General features: G+C 50.9%; 10 protein-coding genes across 10 annotated transcripts; 5 read left to right on the top strand and 5 right to left on the bottom strand.

Moving 5' to 3' along the window:
* Nucleotides 1-310: 310 nt before the first annotated feature.
* POX_c04435 (uncharacterized protein) lies at nt 311-1,179 on the bottom strand (the record flags this gene model as incomplete). Its single annotated transcript, XM_050113314.1, has 2 exons — nt 311-924; nt 1,071-1,179. 2 exons carry the CDS (start codon nt 1,177-1,179, stop codon nt 311-313), a joined length of 723 nt encoding a protein of 240 aa, XP_049970870.1.
* Nucleotides 1,180-1,628: 449 nt separating this feature from the next.
* POX_c04434 (Alanine--tRNA ligase) lies at nt 1,629-4,938 on the top strand (the record flags this gene model as incomplete). The annotated part of the gene is made up of 6 exons (XM_050113313.1): nt 1,629-1,783; nt 1,853-1,997; nt 2,068-2,094; nt 2,155-2,190; nt 2,283-4,691; nt 4,765-4,938. 6 exons carry the CDS (start codon nt 1,629-1,631, stop codon nt 4,936-4,938), a joined length of 2,946 nt encoding a protein of 981 aa, XP_049970869.1.
* Nucleotides 4,939-5,442: 504 nt separating this feature from the next.
* POX_c04433 (Peptidyl-prolyl cis-trans isomerase H) lies at nt 5,443-6,265 on the bottom strand (the record flags this gene model as incomplete). The annotated part of the gene is made up of 4 exons (XM_050113312.1): nt 5,443-5,634; nt 5,750-5,887; nt 5,983-6,128; nt 6,202-6,265. 4 exons carry the CDS (start codon nt 6,263-6,265, stop codon nt 5,443-5,445), a joined length of 540 nt encoding a protein of 179 aa, XP_049970868.1.
* A 1,071-nt stretch (nt 6,266-7,336) lies between these two features.
* On the top strand, nt 7,337-8,702 carry POX_c04432 (uncharacterized protein; the record flags this gene model as incomplete). The annotated part of the gene is made up of 2 exons (XM_050113311.1): nt 7,337-7,476; nt 7,544-8,702. The coding sequence occupies 2 exons, from the start codon at nt 7,337-7,339 to the stop codon at nt 8,700-8,702; spliced, it is 1,299 nt and encodes a 432-aa protein (XP_049970867.1).
* Nucleotides 8,703-9,465: 763 nt separating this feature from the next.
* POX_c04431 (uncharacterized protein) lies at nt 9,466-10,932 on the bottom strand (the record flags this gene model as incomplete). The annotated part of the gene is made up of 4 exons (XM_050113310.1): nt 9,466-10,062; nt 10,134-10,274; nt 10,347-10,507; nt 10,596-10,932. The coding sequence occupies 4 exons, from the start codon at nt 10,930-10,932 to the stop codon at nt 9,466-9,468; spliced, it is 1,236 nt and encodes a 411-aa protein (XP_049970866.1).
* Nucleotides 10,933-11,543: 611 nt separating this feature from the next.
* Nucleotides 11,544-13,230, bottom strand: POX_c04430 (uncharacterized protein; the record flags this gene model as incomplete). Its single annotated transcript, XM_050113309.1, has 5 exons — nt 11,544-12,171; nt 12,239-12,374; nt 12,433-12,749; nt 12,860-12,973; nt 13,220-13,230. 5 exons carry the CDS (start codon nt 13,228-13,230, stop codon nt 11,544-11,546), a joined length of 1,206 nt encoding a protein of 401 aa, XP_049970865.1.
* A 1,139-nt stretch (nt 13,231-14,369) lies between these two features.
* On the top strand, nt 14,370-15,275 carry POX_c04429 (uncharacterized protein; the record flags this gene model as incomplete). Its single annotated transcript, XM_050113308.1, has 5 exons — nt 14,370-14,448; nt 14,519-14,538; nt 14,603-15,001; nt 15,053-15,100; nt 15,198-15,275. The coding sequence occupies 5 exons, from the start codon at nt 14,370-14,372 to the stop codon at nt 15,273-15,275; spliced, it is 624 nt and encodes a 207-aa protein (XP_049970864.1).
* A 473-nt stretch (nt 15,276-15,748) lies between these two features.
* Nucleotides 15,749-16,206, bottom strand: POX_c04428 (Cyclin-dependent kinases regulatory subunit; the record flags this gene model as incomplete). Its single annotated transcript, XM_050113307.1, has 3 exons — nt 15,749-15,811; nt 15,891-16,035; nt 16,103-16,206. The coding sequence occupies 3 exons, from the start codon at nt 16,204-16,206 to the stop codon at nt 15,749-15,751; spliced, it is 312 nt and encodes a 103-aa protein (XP_049970863.1).
* A 1,432-nt stretch (nt 16,207-17,638) lies between these two features.
* POX_c04427 (uncharacterized protein) lies at nt 17,639-19,830 on the top strand (the record flags this gene model as incomplete). Its single annotated transcript, XM_050113306.1, has 6 exons — nt 17,639-17,716; nt 17,955-18,154; nt 18,214-18,475; nt 18,598-19,102; nt 19,178-19,252; nt 19,427-19,830. The coding sequence occupies 6 exons, from the start codon at nt 17,639-17,641 to the stop codon at nt 19,828-19,830; spliced, it is 1,524 nt and encodes a 507-aa protein (XP_049970862.1).
* Nucleotides 19,831-21,910: 2,080 nt separating this feature from the next.
* POX_c04426 (uncharacterized protein) lies at nt 21,911-22,063 on the top strand (the record flags this gene model as incomplete). The annotated part of the gene is made up of 1 exon (XM_050113305.1): nt 21,911-22,063. One exon carries the CDS (start codon nt 21,911-21,913, stop codon nt 22,061-22,063), a length of 153 nt encoding a protein of 50 aa, XP_049970861.1.
* Between the last annotated feature and the right edge of the window lie 251 nt (nt 22,064-22,314).

Here is a 22,314-nt window from a genome sequence, read left to right as displayed (position 1 = left end):
GCGCTATTCATCTTCGAAATTCTTCAATTACAGTGAGGGCGAGTGGAAGCTGGGGTATTTGAGATCGACCAGATTCTTTCAATTGTATACTCTCTGTATCACACACAGCCGTGCCTATTGACAGACAAAAATTTGGATCTGGCCCCACCCAGCTTGGAACCATCGAACATGATGCTCGAGTAGCAATGGGGTTGCACATCGCTTGCGCCTACCTGGAGTCCTCTTCTGTCTCAAAATGCATCAGTGTTACCCAAGCCTAGGATGCTATCGCCCGTCGGGTTTACGTTTGGACTGTCGCACTTGGAACGGTCTAGGAGATATCTTCAATTTCCATCGCGTCGAGATCATCGCCATAATTGAGGGGTCGTGTGTCGTCCGGTGTGGGCGTGCTCGCAGGCAGGGGGGCCACATCTTGTGGTGGTGACAATAGACGATCACTCGTCGTTTGCCCAGTCAAACTTCTCTTCCTTGCCCTCGCTCTAGACTCGAGAATAGCCTTTCTCACGCTATCATGCTCTCTTGGCACCGAGAGGGACGATGGGTCCGAATAGAGGACCAGTTCCTTACCCTGAGAGGGGCCTGCTAGAACCGATTCTGGTACCGCGAGCATCTTGGCCGCAAGAGGTAGTATGACAAAAGGCCCCTCAGTCACATCTATATCGGCCAGCTCTCGGTCTAAATCATGGATGTATGTTGTGTGTGGGGTATCATCCAGCATCATCGCATCGGATGGAGCCGAAGGTCCACTGCCTGTGCCAGTCGTCGAGGTCGGCACCGTCCATGCGAATGTAGCGCTGTCATGAGCAGACGTCGCTGGAGACGTAACTGGAAGCGATGTAGCCGAAGCCGTCGTTGACACATGAGACAGGGTGTTGCTCTTGAATCCATTCGGGCCATCACGGGGTTCCGTGTCAAACGGGTTTCCTGTTGCGGAATGCGTCAACCTTTTTCCGGGCCAGGCCTTGCGGGTGTCGTGAGCATCGATTCGAGCTCCGGATGACCTATTCAGGAGAGGGGTTGGGGACTTGGGCGGTCGCAGCAGATAACTCGTGCTCAGCAGACAGACATACCTATATGAAGATACCCGAATCTCTTTGCTAAAGGCTGTGCGCCATCCGGGTCACCATCAGCGTGGCGCTTTCTGCCGTGTTGGGGAATCCATCGCTCCGCGCCATCCATGAATCACTTGGAAGACTGCGAAACGAGACGAATATCAAAAGCGACAAAGTTTTGACGCGCACGAACAACAGCTGGGAAGGATATCGAGCGTTTATAACTAGAGAACCACAACCGGCTCGGGGCTGTGGTGCATTCTATTGCCCGTTTGGCTTGTGTCTTGTTCTCCTTTAATTTGTTTTGAATCTGGAAGACCGAGGAAGAAAGGGGAAACGAGACACGGAAGCAGAGAGAGAAAGAGGGGGAAACAAAAGGTCCGACGTGTATATTGTCGATCTCTCTCAATGCGATTCCGTGGTGTTGGAAAGTGGTGAAGGGGGAATGCCCGCGGCGGTCTTGAGTCATCCTCCGCACGTTGCGCGCCGCTCTTGCGCTCCTCCCAGAACTTCTACTCTCTCCGCCACACTTCTTCCTTCCATCTTCCCCCACAACTCTCACGATCGTCCGTCAGGATGGCTTCCGATACTAGTCGTCCCGAGTGGACTGCTCCTCGGGTTCGAGAAACTTTCCTGGACTACTTCAAGCAAAATGGCCACACCTTTGGTATTTGCAAAATTTCCCAAGAAACCCCGCCACCCCTCTTCGCGATTCCCGTCAAACGCCAAAGGTTGCGGGCGATAAGCCACGGCCGAAATTCTCTTCTCACAGGTCGCTGACAATGATTTTCTTCTATCAGTCCCGTCATCTTCTGTCGCTCCGCTGTCGGATCCGACTCTGTATTCACCAATGCGGGCATGAATCAGTATAAGTCTATCTTCCTCGGCACCGTGGACCCACAATCAGACTTTGCGAAGCTGCGACGTGCGGTAAACTCCCAAAAGGTAAATATTGTGCAGTACGAACAAGGATGTTTCTTACGTGACTTTTGACTAATCGAGGTATCTTGACTAGTGTATTCGTGCCGGTGGTAAACATAATGTGAGTGAAGCGCTACCGATAATAAGGCAAAATGATTGGGTATTGACGGGCGGACGACAGGACCTCGATGATGTCGGTAAAGACAGCTACCACCATGTGAGTTATACTTGCCGTCGAGGATGCATTGCAACTTTTCACCCTGGGGTTCGATTTCACTAATCAGTCGACTTTCTCATTGAATGGTACAGACGTTCTTCGAGATGCTCGGAAACTGGAGTTTCGGCGACTACTTCAAGAAGGAGGCGATTACTTACTCGTGGACTTTGCTGACCAAAGTTTACGGGCTTAACCCTGATCGTCTATACGTGACATACTTCGAAGGTGATGAGAAAGGCGGCCTGGAACCAGATTTTGAAGCCCGAGACCTATGGAAATCGGTGGGCGTCCCTGAAGACCACATTCTTCCCGGAAACATGAAGGACAATTTCTGGGAGATGGGCGACCAGGGCCCATGTGGACCCTGTAGTGAAGTCCACTATGACCGGATCGGTGGCCGCAACGCTGCCTCCCTCGTCAACATGGACGACCCAAATGTGCTCGAGATTTGGAATAACGTGTTCATCCAATACAACCGCGAGGCAGATCGCTCATTGAGGCCGCTCCCCAACAAGCACGTTGACACCGGAATGGGCTTTGAGCGGCTGGTTTCGGTCCTGCAGGATAAGTCTTCCAACTACGACACCGATGTGTTCACTCCGATCTTCCAGGCGATTCAAAACGCCACCGGCGCCCGGGAATACCGGGGCCGATTTGGCGCCGAGGATTCTGACGGTATTGATACCGCCTACCGTGTCGTCGCAGACCATGTGCGTACTTTGATGTTTGCTATCTCGGATGGTGTCATGCCTAACAACGAGGGCCGTGGATACGTCATTCGCCGAGTGCTGCGCCGGGGTGCTCGATACGCGCGCAAGTACTTCCAGGTGGAAATTGGCAATTTCTTCTCAAAGCTGGTACCCACCGTTGTGGAGCAACTGGGTGGCATGTTCCCCGAGCTGGTCAAGAAGCAGCAAGATGTGATGGAGGTTCTCGACGAGGAAGAAATTTCCTTTGCCAAGACTCTGGACCGTGGTGAGCGCCAGTTTGAGCAGTACGCTCAGCACGCCAAGGTCAAGGGGGACGACAAATTGCACGGCGCGGACGTTTGGCGCCTTTACGATACCTTTGGTTTCCCCGTCGATCTCACCCAGATTATGGCCGAGGAGCGCGGACTGCGCATTGATGACGCCGAGTTCGAAGAGGCTCGGTTGAAGGCCAAGGAGGCCAGTAAGGGCCAAAAGAAGACAGCCGAGAATCTGGTCAAGCTTGACGTTCACGATCTCGGCAAACTGGAGAAGATGAACGACGTGCGCAAGACCGACGACTCGGCCAAGTTTGGGCGCGAGAACATTACTGCCCACGTCAAGGCTATTTATCACGGCAAGAACTTCTACGAGAGCACAGACAAGGTGGCGGAGGGTGAACAGCTTGGAGTTATTCTCGACTGTACCAACTTCTACGCCGAGCAGGGTGGTCAGGAGGCCGACACTGGCCGCATCATTATTGACGGCAAGGCTGAATTGGAAGTTGGAGACGTCCAGGTTTACGCCGGTTACGTCTTGCACACTGGCTTCATGAAGTACGGATCGCTATCGGTTGGTGATTCTGTCATTTGTGAATATGACGAGCTTCGGCGCTGGCCCATCCGGAACAACCACACCGGCACTCACATTCTCAACTTTGCTCTCCGCGAGGTCCTTGGCGATGGTATTGACCAGAAGGGCTCCTTGGTTTCTGCGGAAAAACTTCGCTTCGACTTCTCTCACAAGGCTGCAGTCTCGGACGCAGACCTAGAGAAAATCGAGTCTAAGTCCACCGAGTACATCAGACAGAACTGCACTGTTTACTCCAAAGAGCTTCCGTTAGCGACCGCGCAGCAGATCTCAGGCGTGCGTGCGGTCTTTGGCGAGACTTATCCGGACCCTGTCCGCGTCGTATCTGTTGGTGTTGAGATCGAAGAGATTCTACGCAACGTTAAGGACCCTCGTTGGGAGCAAGTCAGCATCGAATTCTGCGGTGGAACCCACGTGCAAAAGACCGGTGACATCAAGGATTTGATTGTCCTCGAGGAGAGCGGCATTGCCAAGGGTATTCGTCGTATCATCGCTGTCACCGGTGAAGAAGCCCATGAGGTTCAGCGGGTTGCCAAAGACTTTGAGGCACGTCTCGACCGGTTGGAAGCCATGCCCCTTGGTCCCCAGAAGGAGCGCGAATCGAAGCAAGTTCAGGTCGATCTGAACCAACTCGTCGTCTCGGCTGTCCGCAAGGCGCAGTTCCGCACCCGGTATGCTGCGATCAACAAGCAAGTTCTGGATGGTCAAAAGGCTCAGCAGAAGTTGGAATCGAAGATGGCTCTGGAGGCCATCACATCCTATTTCGATGCCCCTGAAAACAAGGACTCTACTACGTTGGTTGTGAAGCTGCCCATGCCTGCTAGCGCCAAGGCTGTAAGCGAGTCAATTAACCACGTCAAGTCGAAGCTGCAAAATAAGAGCGTGTATGTGATGGCTGTGGATCCAGAGCAGACTCGTGTCGCGCACGGTTGCCATGTGGCCAAGGTAAGAAAACATCCCGTCACGTTCACCGTTCTTGCCCCCTTTCCCGGAACCTTCTTCTAATGAGCCCTCTCAGGACCTTGGTGACAAGGGTGCGTCGGCGAGCGAGTGGGCTTCCGTGGTCTCCAGCAGCGTTGGTGGTAAAGCCGGTGGAAAGGGTGCCACTTCCATTGGTAACGGCACCAACCCCGATAAGGTTGACGAAGCTGTTGCGTTGGCCACCGAGTACCTGAGCAAGTTCAAGCTCTAGATGGCCTTCCGACTCAGTATCACGCGGACAGGCCTTGCACGGCCGACATAGCCGACGAGGGATCTGTTTCTCTGCTACATACTCGGCCGTCCTCTCCTGTGCCAGAATCGCTCTCCCACAACAGCGTAAGGCAAACAAAAAGAATGAAGAACCATAGCCGGAGATGCAAACACCTGAGGAAATGCGTAAAGGATTTCTGGTCAACGGGAGCCATGAAGGCCTATGCTTGGCGGGTCGAATTTTACAACCAGATCGTCGCGGAGGGTTGAAAGCGATCGGATTCCTACGGGCTACCTTCGTTACAAGAGTAGTTCTGTGTGATCATCTTGGTATCTATGATGAGTGTAGATAACACAAATGCAATTTGTTGCCTGCAAGATTGCGGCATTGTCCTGTGATGCATTTGAATTCCACACGATCCCAGACACATTAGTGTAGGGTTCGCCCCTAGTTGTCGTCCATTTCCCAGCTTTCAGATTAACGTCATAACCGATGCATCGTTGCTCACATCTCTCCGCACTGTACAATAGTGACATCCTGGTTCGGTTTGTCTCGGTAAGTCCGAGTCTGCTCTACCATTTTCACAACATCCATCCCGTCAATGACCTGGCCAAAGACAACATGTTTGTTATTCAAGAATGGGGTCGCCACAGTTGTAATGAAGAATTGACAGCCATTGGTGTTGGGGCCAGAGTTCTGGTTCACATCAGTAACATTTCACCAAACAGCCCACCCGGCGCTTCAACCCATAGACTCCTGATTTCTAACTAATTGAAACCGTTTGAAGTGACAAGGGAAGGGAAGAACTCACCGCCATACTCAACAGCCCCGGACGGTCGTGCGACAGTGAGAAATTCTCGTCAGCAAACTTCGTGGTGCCATAGATAGTGCAGCTGCCAGTGCCGTCACCATTGACAAAGTCACCCCCCTGAATCATGAAATCTTTAATCTATTCAGAATATGTTAGATATACAGAGCTTTTGAATGGTCGAAACGATACTGCGCGGTGGAAAAGCAACGACAGAGGGCAGATTGAGTCCGTACCACTCGGTGAAACTTGCTTCCCTTGTAGCCCTGGGGCTGGCCCTTCTGGTTTTTGCTCTCTCCGGTGCAAAATTGACGGAAATTTTCAGCAGTCTTGGGAGTAATATGCGCGAACAACTCCATTTTGATACGGCCAAGGGGCTCGCCTAGTTTTGAATTGATCAGTATCAATTCACAATATGGAGCTAGTGGACGACGAGGCGCGCTTCTTTTGCTTACCGCCGAGGGCCAGGTCAAAAAAGACCACAGGGTTGGTTGGCTCGCTAGGTTTGACAGAAGCCATGGCTATCGTGGCGCTGAAGGTGGGTAATTAAATTGGAATCCTTCGTACTGAGGAACTTTGAGCATGCACAGGTCTCAGCGGAAGGATAAAGAAGATGGTGATTGTTGATTGATAGGCGGAGCACATAGAATTATGTTCGTCAGCGGGGTCGGTTTCCAATTCAGGACCAATCGAAGATTAAAGCAATACTCTTCATAAGAAAATCTGCATATTTTATATATGTATATATAACCTAGCTATACCAAAACAGAAATCAAGGGAGAACTAAAGCTCAGAGAGCTACCTGTAACGTACTAGTGACATGAAACCTGCGTGAATCACCTAGATGATCTTTTCTCACTAACGTGGCTAGTGGAGATGGTGTATGAGACTGTTCTGTTGCCTCAGAATTTAGGTGTCCAGGTGTCCAGGTGTCCACTAAACAGCTCGATGTGGCGAGTCGTTCTTCGCCTCAGGTGTCTATTTTGCTGCATTCGGCCTCGTCCCCTCTCGCCCAAAATTCAGACTTGCCCCCTCTCGCGACCCGCATGCGGTCGTCTGCTTCTCGCCCTTTTTCACATCTCCTCCTCTTCATCCCTTCGGTCACCTCTTCCTCCTTGATGCCATTCGCGGGATCCCCACATTCCAATCTTTTTGGACTATGACTTGGTGCTAACAACTGGACTTCTGGACTTGTTCGATCTCCCAAAGAACAATCCGGCTCGAGAACCATCATCGATTCTAGGCCGGTGGGTCTCCTTGGCTCCATTGTCGATCCATAATCAGCCAGCCCGTCCTGCCTGATTCATAGTGATTTATCGCCAGCTGCATGCGCTCAGTTGCGTCGCTAAAACTGGGTGGCAGTCTTACCGAGTTGACACCTGGTCGGTTCGCGCGACGTTTGCGAGAGAGACGATCGTGCTTGGACTCAATCGTCATCTTTCCTGTCGAGGGATGATCCTTGACTGGGTTGATTAAATTTCACCTCCGTACTCCCTCGCTGCCAAGGAGCCATCACGCAACCCTTCATTCGCCTGGGTCGAAAGTCACGAGAAGTGAAGAGACAGTCCACTGCTTCTTGTTTTGTGCAATATGGCTTCTAATTCAACAACGACGGGTCCGCCCGCGGCGACAACTACGGCCTCTAGCGATTCTGGTGGCTCTGGCCCGACAAGTTCACCTCTTTTGTTCTTTGTCGCGCTTGGATTTGGTGTGGTGTTCACCAACCTTTGGTAAATCTCATGGCTTCTCATTATCCCATTGGTCGCTTTCTAATTTCTGAGGGCGGGGGGGAAATAGGATTATCGTCGGTGTCAAGTACTGCTTTCGCTACAATCAACGCAATCGCCAGTTACGCAATGAAGAAACGGGAGAACCCATTGACTTGACGAATATGCCTCGTGCTCACCGACGACGACGGGAGAAGAAGCTGATGACAATGGACGAAGTGAACGAACGGTTCCCCTTGGTCAAATACAAAGTTTGGAGATCGTCTCGCGCCAACCAAGGGTTACCAACGGAAGGTGGCATCACGGCTCCCAACACCAGGCCACAGAGTTTGAGGGATGAGGAAGTTGATCCTATGCCCGCGCCGGTTCTGAATCCAACACCTGTCACCTCCCTTTCTGCAGAGGACCAGCGGCAACCATCATCTCAACTGACTACAATCTCACACAAGACACAAGTTGATGCAAGTACTCGTCCAGTGGATGGAACTACAGAGATCGTTACGGCCTTCCCTGCAGATCAAAATGCGGGTGTTGGTGCGTCTCAGGAGAAATGGCAGCACTCTATGGTTGGGGAGACCCACGGGATAGAAGAGGATGAGGAGGATGGTGATCAGATTCGCAAAGCCGTCCCCGCCGAATTGCTTCCTAACCCGGGAGATTCGTGTGCTATCTGTCTAGACATCATTGAAGACGATGATGACATTCGTGGTCTGACTTGTGGCCACGCCTTCCACGCCTCGTGCGTCGACCCTTGGTTAACAAGCCGACGGGCTTGTTGTCCACTTTGCAAGGCCGACTACTACACGCCCAAGCCACGCCCTCAGCAAGCTGATGGATTCCCTGTCCCCGCTTCCGGACGCCGCACCATGTCAACCCGCCTGGATGCTCTTGCAAGACCTCCTCGTGCTGCGTGGCCTGCAGATTCATCAAATCGTTTCCGATCACAGATGACATTTACTGGTCGTCTGTTCCCGTCAGTATTCCGCGGTCCACAATCAGAAGCGGTGGACGGTAGTAATCCCGGACCGGCGGCAGCAGCGGTTGACGGTGCGACCTCGACCGGCTCACCATCACCTCGACGCAATTGGACTCGATTTCTACCAGGACGCGCTGCGGATCGGTCGACTCACCGTCCGGCCACGGATCCATCCACTGCGGCACCTGCAAGTAATGCACCTGCGGGACAACACCAGGAGCGCACACCGAGTCAGCTGGAAGCAGGCGTCTAACTTTGAGCCGTGACATAATCACCGAAACCCTGCTATTTATTTTTTTAACGATTCTGAGATATCCCATCGACTCTTTTTTCTTTTACGACGACATCTGGAATGTTCGTTGGCGCAGTTTTCTTGTTATTATTGGCTCCTCCTCTCTGGGTGTAATTATTTCCCCCTTTTTTTGGGCTTAATGTTTGGCGCATGGCAGGATGTGGACATTTCTCCTTTTTGTGCCTAGTTATCCGCCTGGTCTCTTTTGAGTGTGGATCTGTGGCTTACGGCTAGGTTTTCAGGGTCCGGATGGAGTGAACATGCGAGTATGGAATGTGCTTTCTTGTCGGTTCGCCTGTCCTTTTCCTGTTGTGAGTGGACATGGGTGAGACTTGAAGAAGCTTTTTGATTTAGTGAGACTGAATTACACAAACATTTTCAGAGGCCCAGACCTCTCTCTTTTCAGTTATCCAGATTTGACTTGCAAGTTCCTAATTTAGAGTGGCTAGAGTACGTACCACCGGTGCATGCACGCACCATCCTTGTCTTCTAGCAAAATATTTGATGGGCAGCTCCAGTCTGGAATACTGGCCAATTTGTGACATCTTTTAGTTATTCTGACAGATGACCGATCGAGAAGTCCCCCACGGCCAGGCCAAGAGGAAGCAGAACGGTATACGCAAGAACTAGAAGACAGACGTGCATGTATTCAGGCATCGACAATACATCGGGAAGGAAAATAGAGAAGAAGAAGGTAAAGAAACATCGGTCTTCCTATACTAGCTCACGCGGTGGTCTTGGAGCCAGTAATCCCAGCTCCGATCACACTCGGAAGTTCTTCTGCGCCCACGCTGAACAACATCCCCACACCACCAGTGACCAGGACAATAACCAAGATAGTGACGCCCGCAATCAAGAAGAAGGGCGAGCTGATGTCCTCCTTTTGGCAAGCTGGGCCGCCCCAATAAATGGTTTGCTTCGAGCCATTGCTTCTCGTACGGACAGTGGGCTGGCAGCGGCAGGCGAAACACTTGGAATCCCCAGAGGAAGACTTGAGATAGCACTGTCCGTGCCCGGAGCAACTGTTGGTGGTTTCAGTACAAGATGAGTTCGAGGCGTGGCAGACGGGGGCGAGTACGGAGGACAAAGCCTGGGTCTGGGCGGACTTTTGGATAATACTTTGAGCGCTGGTGGCGAAGGGAGAGTGTCGGGTTGGTTCATGGTCTCGGCGGGCGAGCTTTCCAAAATCAGGCGAGGAGGCAGGCGTATGCATGGTCAACAGAGTGATTTCGTGGTGATTGGAAGTTGCTAGCTTGTCCATATTCTGGAAAAGCAATTCGAGAGACTTCGAAACGAGGGCATCGTCGGAGGATCCCTTTTTCTCATTTGGGTGTCAGCTCGTTACCCGTTGTGAAAATATACTGTCCATCTTCATGAGGAGGGGAGACACACCTTGAGAGCGAGCCTGGAAGCACTCATCATGTTGTCCTTGCTTGACCATACCTCGAGCGAAGCAATTAGGTTCAGGAACTCTGGGGCTATATTCTGAGATTGAGACAGCACAGGATCCCGGGCCAGACAGTCCTTAGCAGACTACACAATCACCACGCGTGTCAGCGCATGTAGCAGCTTCTGTAAATAGATCCAGGTAAGATGAATATATACCTGGACAGACTCCGAGACGGCATCGTCACCACCAAAGTGATAAGCGCAGCGTTTCTTCATATCCCCAACCTCCAAACGATCGATAATAGACCCTTCTACCAGCTCAGGCGACGCATGGGGGACAACGAGACTGGACGATTGTGCCTTGCGAAGACTTGAACCTGAAGATGCTAAGCGTTAGCTGCTTTTTCGTCCGATATGTTTTGCCGACCGTCATCATATCCACCGTGACCAACAATGACAACATACCAACAGCTTCATTGATACCCTCCAAAAGAACCAAGTTCCTGCTCGGCGTGGCTTGCGAGTCCTCTCCTCCGAACAATGAGTTCTGAGCACCGGAATACTCATTGAGACGATCCACTGTGTCGGAATTCACATTTCCAAGCACCGACTGCAAGGACGACTCGGTACGAAGCTCCAGAATCAGCCGCGCCACATCCTCCGTCACAACCTGATCATCGAGCTTTACAGAACCATCTTCTGGGCTTGTGGAAGAGGGAAATGTGAATATAGATGTCTCCAGGGCATGTGTCCCCAATGCACCCGTCGCCGCAATGGCCAGGAGCTTGGAGACGAGATGCATTTTGAGTATCGAGCTTGAGGGATGTTGTCCTTGAACGTGTTGACGGAGGTTTTGACCGGGATATCTTTTGAAATTTTTCCTTCCCTAGATAGGAGTCTTCTGAGGTACCGACAGCTCACTGCCGAGGCGTAAAGAAGCTCGAAAGAATGAATGACCGGAGCTAGGAGATCGTCGATAGACAGGATGTCGAGACATGTTCGATCTCCCGCGTAAGTGACCTGGAGTCGGCAGGATTAGATAAGCACCCAGCTGCGGGCCGAGAATCCACCCCGCCGGGGATATCCCAAGACCCAAGCGGACTACTTGGGACTTGAGTCTGGTTTACATGCATGACTCGCGACTGAGAGCGTCTCCGCGACAGGGACATCAATTCTGACTTTTCTACCAGCCCATGAGACATGCCAGAATGGAGAATGATGATAAATGATCAACAATGGCTAAATCCTATCGACTCGGAGTAGAAATTCACGACAAGGGATCGCCAGAATGAAGTGTGATATATGTACAAATTCCAAGGGGAAAAGAAGGGGGGGGAATAGTAAACAGTGAATCCCGATTCCAGCCAGAAATGCCCAAAAATCAAACCACACAGGCCCATGAGATGGCCGCTTTCAAAAACTTGGAGCCGGCCTCTGCGACCGAGGATTAGCATCCCTTAATTCCATCTCCACCGTCCGCCAGGTAGAAGACACGGGATCGTATTCGCCGCGCACTTCAAATCGGCAAAACCCTTCAGGACCCTTGACACCGACGGGCCCTGAAATGACAAAGGTTCCTCTGCGTGGTGAACGCGGGCTCAGTGCTTCGTATTCATCCATGCGTAGCCTGAATGCCATGGAGGCCAGTTGCAGATCTGACCCCGGGCCGAGGTCTGGAAGCGGAAGTCGCTGTAATGAGGAAATGATGGATGAAGGGTGAAGCTCGGGTTCTGCGTTGGGCAAGATGTTCTGTGAGGGCTGCTCTGAGATGGAAGAGTCTGGCCTGGATTGTTCGCGAGTGTTGATTGTACTGGGTGCTCCATGCGAGAGGATGAATCTGCCCTTTAGTTCTTCCAACGGATCGACAGGTTGGGGCTCGGAGCTTAACAGTCGTGCGATTTTTCGTCGGACCAGTAGAGTATAGGCATCTTTGATGGCAAGGGCCACATGTATCGGTTTCATGGCGCTCTGTATCCGGTCACCCACATCTGGGTCCAAGGGTTTTGTTACCCAGGACACGCCCTCATCATCGATCTCGATCCTACAATGACCATCTTGTTAGTATATCAGTCTGGCGGCGGTCAACTAAGGAAAGCAAATGGACGTACCCGGATCGGACATATTGTGGGGGAGCGCGCGATGGGAAGGAGTGAACGAGCCAGAAGCCAGTCAGTGTGATCGGGGATCCCATGACCGGTGCCATCACTTCATTAGCACTTCTCACGACCAGTGCCGCAAGCTCCTCTGAGGGATTGTTAGTGGAAATTCATTCTGGATCATATACCAGTCTTCGCACTCGTACCTCGTAACTTCTGCAGTTTCTTTTTATCCTTGGATATCTTGACGAACTCTTGCCATTCAGGATCGGAAGCACGGTAGTAGTCGCTCTCTTCAAGCCACGACCATGTCAGTGGAATAAAAACGCTGTTGTCCTCCCCGGACGCTTCGTCGGCCAAGGCATCAGCCCTACTGGCAGCACGTGTGGTGGCCTTTGTCTCGGATCCAGCCTTTGCGACCGCCTTGTCTTCCTGAGTATCATCGTCGTCGAACCGGACAAGCACAAAGGAACTCCAAAGATGGAAGGCAGTACCGTATAAGATGGCTTTTCCCAGGAATGACCTGCATTCCCCGAATAGATCGTCAGCTTTCTTTCTCTCCTGTCTGAAATTTGCCATGAAACAGAGGGTGAAGGGATCGGGCTACCTGAACCATGGCCGCCTGAACCTCACATGCCGAATCGCCGCTGGTTGATGAGGGGGTTGACGGGGGCCAAAATGGGAGAGCGCTGACCGGGGCTGAGATCGAAAGAGCTGCCGGAGCCTGAGCATTGGGAAGAAGACTCCCTGAAATATTTCAGAAGCGAACTGCAGTAGAAAAAGTGACCCCGAGAAAAGATAATGTGACGCTGGCGACTTTGTAAATTGAATCATCGGGCAACACGATAGCTGATCACATGATGGTAACTTTGCCTATCGGGCTTATCAAAATGATTAAATAAGCACATGACGGGGCCTGACCCATTCAGCATTGGATTTCCGCGGCGAGACCGGCGGTCTACTACTCATCTGTACAGTGGGTACTTTCCATACCATGTAGGCATGGACTGTAGATGTCCTAAATCAGATTTCCAAGAAGAAGAAAAAAAAAAAGGAGGGTGGACGGAGAAAAGAAAGGGAAGGATTCTACAGAAGAACTATGAGAATACAAGAGTAACTCTGCGCTGCTGTATAGTCCAGATTGCATCACATTAATCCAACGAACAGCAATCCATACGTACGATTCGGTTCTTCGTCCTCAGGGCGGGACAAGCTACTAATGTGCGTAGGTAGGTACTGCGTGTAATGTATAAGCAGATAGCAACATTGATATCCAGTCCCCAGCCCTTGACTGCAGACAAAGGACGGGACATGGTGACTGACTTCATCGTTATTAAAGCTGAGGATTGAGATTTCCTCGATCACAGAAGACTAGACATCTCAATGAATCTGGCTCGAATATGGACAACTGCGACTGGGACAGGGCTGCGAGGAAACATCCGTACATAAACCTGTTTATTGCATCCTCTGCAAAAGTCTTAACCTTGTACAGGTATGTAACCGATTCACCAGCGAATAATTTTCTAAACTTGCCATCGCAGTACCTAGGAAGTGTCGCCAAATTCGATTGTGGCTCAAGATCTTGTGCCATGCAGGTTCCTACTAGATTCTACTAGTTCCCCCACTCTTCGCCGTGTTTTCAAGGACGGAGATCTAAATGATCTAGTCCAGGTGCCGTTGGCAGAGAGTAGCCCTTGTAATTCTAATGCTCTGCTTCCTTGATCCTCACAGGTTTTCAAAGGTATGCTATAGGTAAGAGTTCCATAGTACCCTGATTGCAGACTTGATCATGCATGTCTATGGCGGCAACCCGGTCGGGAATTTTTAGCGATGGGAAGTCTTGTCCGGCTTGTGTTTAGGAAGTACAATTGATGTCCGCGATAGGCCGAACTCTCGCGCCAGGGATGGTGGGGTAGTCCTGCTGAATGGAACTCGTCGGAATTAGAGACACTACTGACGCAATCGTTCACTGAATGTTCCTTTCTCCTCTCATCCAAGTCTCTCCCTTCTCGTTTCGACACGAAGATCATATTACCAAGAAGCTTTCTATTATAATCTTCAAGAAGCATTGTACATTCTACTAGTGATCTCGCCCGCCGACCTCTTACCACTTATCGACAAGTAGATCGCATCTCGAGACAGCATGTCGGTCCCACCCAAGTACGCAGGTCTGAAGCTCTTCCGAGCTATTCCACCAGAGGCTCAGCACACCCTCGAGATATGTAGGTTTAATGTTTGAACAAAAAAGTGGTCCATCTTCATGTCTGAGCGGCTAATACCTAGAGAGAGCAGATCTTGATTTTGTCTGCCCAGTAAGATGAATCGTGCGTTTGAATCTTTAGATCCGAACCTTGTTAACATTCTACGTCGCCCTAGTTCTCTGCCAAGATGTTCAAAACCTTCTATGCCGACGGCTCCCCCGTCGCCCAAAAGTACAGCTCTCGGCTTCAAGTCATCTTCCGGCAGCAGATTCAGCCGTGGCACCCATCGTCCACTCTCACTCACGAAGCTGCGGCCGCAGTTCTCCGCTTGGCGCCGGAGAAGTTCTGGGACTTCAGTGGCGCCCTGTTCAAGCACCAGAAGGAATTCTTCGACATCAATGTCGTAAACGAGACGCGCAACAAGACATATGAGCGCTTGGCCAAGATTGCCGGATCGGTCGGCGTCGACGAGAAGAAATTCCTCGACATGCTAGTGATCCCCGAGACTGCAGACAACCCTGACGCATTGAACGTCGGTAATCAAGTGACTGATGATATCAAGTGGATGACCAAGGTGAGATACCTTTGCCGTCAAGCGCAAGGCAAATATCTGACATTGAACCAGACAAACCGCGTGATTGGAGTTCATGTGACGCCAACCGTCTTCTTCAATGTATGAGGATCAGCCCCCCCCCCCCCCCCTCCCCTTCTACTGAACAGAATGGCAAACACCGCAATCGGGACCGGAACTCACTAAATCATTATTGCAGGGAGTGGAGGAGCGCGGGATCAGTAGCAGCTTCACCGAGGCGCAATGGAAAGAGTGGTTCGAGAAAAATGTTGTCTGACAGCCACGGTCATCCAATAGCGCACGCGTGAGATACGCTAGATCTCAGCTATAGTTCGAACGGAAGAATTTGCATGCCCAGGTTGGTATCCACCCTCCAAACAAAGATCACATCTCATTCCAACTCCTTTTCCGAATTTGCGACAGACCCTATTGAATTGGACGTGCTCGACAAAGATCACCCAAGTATGATGAGGGGAAGGGGCAAAAAGAACAGCAAATAAAAAGAGGAATTGAAAAGTAAAATGACCGACCATGGGCAGTTATGTTTCGCTGAGTAACGAGAAATAAAATGAAAACACAGGAAATAGAAGAAGAAAAAAAAGCCAACTGGAGAATCGCCGAGCTCTTCACAGGGCGTGAGTATATCACGCGAAGGACACCTGTGCCCCTCACAGAGGTCGTCTTCAAGAATGTCAGCCACAAGAGTTGAGGACAATCTCCACGTTCTGGGGCGAAGAGGGAAGGGGACGCTTACTTGAAGAGTAGAATATGAGGCTCGGGCTCATGGACCTCATAATGCTCCCATCCCAGACTCTGAAGACACGCATGAAGATCAGTATGTGTTCCCGAATGCATATTCGCACAGCCAAAGGTGGAGGGATAGAAACCGCACCTGTGTGATGCCGAGCGCTCGCCACTCTTCTTCCCAAAGTAATTTCAACGTTCCCTTGGCGCTGTCAAAGTAGTCCGCGGGGATCTTCTTGAGCATGTTCTTCGGCAGTTGCACGTGGCGGTATTCAAACTTGTCGTCCGAGTATCTATGGAAGGCGGCCATCAATCAACATGTGCGAGCGATCAAAGTCTCGTGCCGCATTCCTTGCGTACCGTGCGGAGTAGTGAATCGAGTCAATGAACTCGTCTAGGCGCTCGCGCTCAGACTCCAACAGGAGACGAGGCTTCTTGTTCCTTCTGCTCATATCGATATCCATTTTTGTGTTGTCGTGGCAGAGTTGGGAAAGATGCGGACGTGGCGCGGTGGTGGTGTCTTTTCGCTCATGGGTTGGTTAGTTTTCAGATTTTGCGAGCCGGCAATAGAGAGGGAGGAGCACATTGACTAACAGAGCAAATTCCGCAGACCACAGGAAGACACAACGGCTAAAGCTTGGTTCTAAGGCTCTTGGTGCGACAGGAAGCTGGCGCAAAAAGCGAGAAATAAAACGACCGTGAAAGTTGGGTTGAGGGCCTTGTTTTGCCAAAGAATCGGCTTTGCTTTGCGGGACGCGGAAAATGGAGGGGAAGATGTGGGGCCTGAGAGACAAGGTGTCCATTACGAGGTGGGTAGTTGGCATGGCGTCCTGTGATCTTAAAACAAGAAGCAAAGTGAGGTTCTAGTATGTTCATGGAAGCTGTTCGAAAGCAAAACCTGAAAGTCGTTTCAGGTACTGTTTCATTTTTACTTTCTTCGGTTTTCCGTGCTTGAATTCTCCTGTTTTTTCGCTGTTTTTTCTGCTCTCTTTTTTTGTTCGAGCCTCACTCAATTCAACTTGTGTGGATTTGACTCCGGCAGGTTGACACCTGAAATAATACGTCTTCATGGTCGTGGTCACTGACTTTCCAAGGACATCGAACGAACGAGCAATCAAGTCGCTGGGCTTTTAAAAGGCTCCATTCCACCATCAGGTTTAAGGAAGAGAAATTATGCTGGGCATTCTGGGCACTGCCATTGATGGCGAGGCTAGGGTTATGAAAACTCGCTCTTCGGTGCCCTTTTTTAAACATTTCTCATGTGAAGAAGTAGGTATATTTCTGTCGGTCCGGACAAGAAGCTCGACTTTGGAAATAACTTGGGAATATATTTGATCACGCGTCAAGAGTGCTGATGGCCTGTATTTTGACAAATTGTCCTATGAAAGCAATTTCAGTCTTGACAAAGCGCAGGAAATTCCTGCATCTGGTCGAGAATCACCATTCATCCAGTGATGTCTTAATCGGCGTGCAGATGGGATGCATAGGACTCATAATGCGATGAAACTTTCCACACAGAGCGGAGCCTCTGGCTTTAGGTTAGAGGCGGCCAAGAGAAGAAGAATGGCTCAATTGGTCAATACCAGGAGACCGGGTAATCTATACAGTGTGAAACGCGCCCTTGCAGTGCCGTGCGTCGCATGGCCTGCATCCCTGGGGTTCTTTTGTGAAAGAGTCGGTATTGTAAATACAAACTCCAGATTCCACATTATCCGGGCGGTACTTTATTTACTTACCTAAGGCGGCGGTAGGTCTCCACCCGGATGAGCGCAGCGCGTATCGACACACGTCGAGGTATGGATGCTTCGATATCCTTGTTCATTTAATTGCACTCAAATCCCTCTTGTTGGCTGATCCAGGAATTAATCCAAGGGGATTCATTGTCTATTCTCTGAAATGAGCACAAAAAGGCGTGGGGCGGCTGCTGCTTCCCCGGATGTGAGGCTCCGCGGCCAAAAGCGCCGGAAGGTGTCTGTAAGTCGCCGCACTGTTTGTCTTGCGCCCTCCCCGTTCCCCACGAGGAAGATGCTCGAATTGAGCGTCCGTCCATGGATCTTGGGTCGCTGGCTGAGCGTGGACCTGTTTGCGCGACACGTCCAATCAGCCCACGCGCATCACATGCGTTTGTGTCATGATCGCATCGTGAAGCGCAGTGCGATAAGCATCCTGGCTGTACTCCGCGCGCCGCTGACCATCTCATGTGTCTGGACAGGAAGAAAGCCCCGTCAGCCCCGATGAAGCTGAGCAATCGCCATCTCGTGAGGCCTCCGAAGCTGCAGAGGAGGCCGAGGAAGAGGGAGACTCTGCAGCCCCCGAAGACGAGCAGGAACCCGAGGAAGACTTTGAGGGTGACACCCTTCAAGCAGCGCAGGATAAGATCATGACCGAATTGACTCGGTTGAAAGATGACGAGTGAGTTCCCGGCTGAGTGCCAGGTGGTTGAAGTTGGCTCCAATCTGATTGATGTATAGCGGAGAGGACGTCGCCTATCCCTTCATTGGAAAGCCCGATCGCAATCTTTATCGTGATTACTACGAGATCATCCAGCACCCTACATCCCTCCGGACCATTCAAAAGCAAGTGCGCGGTACCGACAGTCGCAAGAATCCTACACGAACAACCGCATTTCCCACGTGGAAATCCTTCGAGGACGAGGTCGCATATATCTGGCGCAATGCGAGAGAGTACAACGAGGATGGCAGTGACATTTCAACACTCGCGGGGATTCTGGAGGTATGCCATCGCACTCACCCTTCCCCCCCCCCCCCCCCCCCCCTTTTCCACCGCACTAATGACTTGATATCCTGTGTGAGCATCACTGACGTGAGACCCCCTTTTTCTTATGAAAAAAACAGAAGCATTTCAAGAGAAGGGTCGCCGAAGCCAAGAAACACGTTCCAGATCCCATTCAGGTAGATGGCCACCCCGAAAAGCCTCGTATCAAGTTGAAAATGAGCGCAACCAATCTGGAGTCGAGGCCGCAAAGATTAACCTTGAAGGTGACTGGACAGACCTCCGAGACACCTTTCAAGGACGACGAAACGCCCTCTGGCGTCACAGGTGATGGCGATGCAGTGAAACGGCAACCAGACACGACGAGGACTACCTCGGCAAGCCAAGAAGCCGACACGCATCGCATATCGCCACGATACCGGTCTTTGCGACGACATCTGGCTAGCCCCAGTAAATCCAGCGCAGCAACCACGCCGTCTGTAGCGGAGCAGCCTTCAGCGGCATCTGCGACGGCCCAAGATGGACCAAGCGTGGTGAAGAGTGAGAGTGCGGGGCAAGTCCCTCCGCCCTCCGAGACCGCAGGAGCGCCGAACGGCTTGCATAGTGTCCCATCGGAGCCTCAAGAGAGTAAGATTGACTTCCTTTTTAGTCTTGCAAACCCAATCCCACTCGATACAGACTCACTTGCTGACCCAGTTACAGCTCCTGCTCCTACCCCCGCTCCGCCGCCGGCTCCCGTGTCTCCCCTGGATTCGGTCTTGAGGCGGCCAGGTCAAGGTGAGATCCTCCTCGTGTGACGCATCCCTAGTTATTCTTCACCGACGATTCAATGGCCACAACAGTTGCGCCTGCAAAAGATGAAAAAAAATCTAGACTCTCTTCTTTTTGACTTGGAAAAACAAACAAAGTGCCATATTCACCCATACATGTCACAAACTAACTTCTTCACAGACGCCAGCTCCGCTCTCATTCGAAATGTGCACATTTCGACTCATCCCTCCCTCGCATTGCAACGAAGCTTCAGTTTAGATATTCCACCATCCGACACTTTCTCTCAACAATCAGTGACCATCAATCTCCCTGCATCTCATAATTTGCTGACGATCAGACCCAAGGTATTACCGGGAAATGCCCAGAGACATGTCAAGATGATTGCTCTTGTGGGGGTGCAACGGCTTCATCCGTCCACGAACGACCCATCAGGACTGGCGTATGATCTTCCTCTGCCCCCGGGGACCACGAAGATCGATCTGGAAGCCATTGCTGGTCCTGCACGGGGGGTCCCGAAAACTGGTCCTCCCGGCACAGAGATCGATTACGAGCGGGTCACTATCTTTGTCAATCTGCTGCGGTGATCAGGTATGGACCGGTTCAGACGCCCAGCTCCTGTTCTCTTGAGGGAAATCACAGTTGGAGGAAAAGGAGGTTTCGGTGCATCCAGTCGTTTAGTCGCACCCCATCAATTCGTCACTGTGTAATTCACCTATTCTCCCATTCTCCTTCATCATACAATTTTGTTTCTGTAGTCCTGATGATGACAGCGGATATTCCTTTCGAGGTGCCCTGTTTGCGTAGAGTAGAGAAGCTCGATCCTTGATCCAATCTCCGATCTCCCTCTTAGGTAAGATACACAGATCTTGTATTTGCTCAGATGAGGCCCAGATGTAGTGTCAAGTGGGCACTCTCTTTTGACAAGGGAAACCCAAGAGTACCCGTCAGGATCTCCACGACGGGTTCAATCCGGGGAGTTTCTCATTCGCAAAGTAACCACTACACTGACCGCTGCCCCGCCACAAAGCTTTGCAGTTCATGTGAAGACGGGGAGACGGGTCATTCCGAGCAAGCTCCTTCGAGCCGGACCATTCCTAGACCGCTCGTGACCAATTGAAGTTCTCAAGGGCCTCACCATACCTGCCTTGAATGAGGAGGGCGGTTTCCATCTCATCATGAGCCGCTTTCTGATCTTTATTTGAGATTCCTAGCTGGAATTGTATGGCGAGGTATGCGTCTGCTTGATGGAGCATTTGGTCGGCTTCGATGATCTAGGCTGCAAGGGCAGCCGGAGAGAAGCGGTAGTCTGCGAGCATCGAGAGCAAAGCTACGGGCTCAGAGACTGACTCATGTAGTCATTCCTGTGTTGGGGAAGCCTGCTGTGTGTTTTGTCCAGCATGGCAGTGGCCGCAGCTATCTCCAAAGGGAGGGCGCAGATTCATCCCATCGTGTACTCTCCATGAAACAGGACCTTGATCAGCGACATTGGTCGGCTACAGTGTTGGTTCAATTTTCTGGGGGAATATTGGGCTTAGATCGTTCGTTTAGTCGGTCAGAGGGAACTCCATCAAATGTGGTTAGTCTAGACCGCGAGGGCAGCTCTGTTTCTTACTTTGGTAGCGTATATCTAGATCTACTATTGCTGCTAAAAGAAGGATTTTTAGGATGAGGCGCTTTCACAGTCATAATGATTTGTTCTGTGTTGTTCGCCTATGGACCAGATGAAGAGCCCCGGCGTGGAGAAGGAGTGGTTCGTGTCAGCCGCTTTGGCTTTCCGGTCAGTTCGGCTGGGCTCTAGCAAAGTTTCATTCTGTCTGCTGAGCTCATAGAATTTGGCCAATATATGCTCGCTTAGATACCAGACTCGGTTTGATTTAAGGTTTGCCCAGTCGACCCGATCAATGACGGGCCTTTGAATGTTCAATGCATCATGGAAAGCGTGAAACCAATAGGGTACCTGGTAGTCAAGATCCCACTGACCGTTTGACCTCTAGTATGTTCTACCTGCTGCACCATCGAGGCAGTATGGGCACAGCTCGTGGAGTCTTTTGGGGCAGACCACCTAGGGATGATCGCGTAATACTACACGAAGCCTTATGATCTTGCAATATAGAGACATATCATTCTGTTCATGGCCTTTCATTCCTACAACTACACATTTCACGTATACTCAGCCTGTCGTTAGCGGATTCTAGAATGCCCCACAAAAAGCGGATCCTCCATTGTCCTTGCTACGGGCCTGATCTCTGGTATCAGCCGTAGCGGCCCAGCGGGCAGTGTCTTGTCCCACATTGGAGATGGGTATTTTCTTCATTTTCTTCAAGGATAGATTGTTTACGCAGGAGCTCGAGTAAACAACTGCAAGTCCGCTTAGTATAATGTAGGTTGGCCTTTTTGGGTGTACGACCTTGCTAAGAGTCACAGGATTCTATCACTTTTGCACACTTATTTCCCTCCTGTGAGTGCACCTGTGAAAAGAAGCATCTCGCAGTGAACTGCTCAACGGTCTGTTTACTAGAATTGCCTCAACTATAACACTATGAAAGAGGTGGATGCGCGACCGAGGCAGAGGGAACCCCGAATCTTTATCTTATTCAACTCTGGATCCTGATTAGGGAATCAGATCCTGAGGATCTTCAAGTGGAATGGTTAGTGCGTGGCAGAATGGCGTTGGCCACTTACGACCACCTCACACTTGCTGAAGACCTTGATTTCCCAAGATTTCAGATTCGACACTCTGCATGGATCCAAGCTAAGCATCAGCATACTCATAGTGTGCCATTATCCACAGGTGCCAGTAGTGATCACGGTAAATAATGCATCGATTAGACGCCCGAGAGTCTGAGACGATCAGCAACACCTACGAATTGAGAAAAAAAAGCACTCGAAGAAAAAGACGAGAAGAATCAAAGACAGCACTGCTTCACAAATCGTATTATTGACAGAGATTTCATGAACCAAAACCACAGTACTATTGCTGACGCAGATGAATGAAGTCCCAAAATGGATTTTTTTTTTCTCCCCAAACAAAAATAAGTTAGACTCCCGAAAAATCCAGACGATTTCCC

This window comes from Penicillium oxalicum, chromosome III (assembly GCF_001723175.1).
Source record: "Penicillium oxalicum strain HP7-1 chromosome III, whole genome shotgun sequence".
In the NCBI taxonomy this organism is placed as follows: Eukaryota; Fungi; Ascomycota; class Eurotiomycetes; order Eurotiales; family Aspergillaceae; genus Penicillium; species Penicillium oxalicum.
Note: the sequence above shows the minus strand (reverse complement) of the source record. Positions and strands in the feature narration are given on the sequence as shown.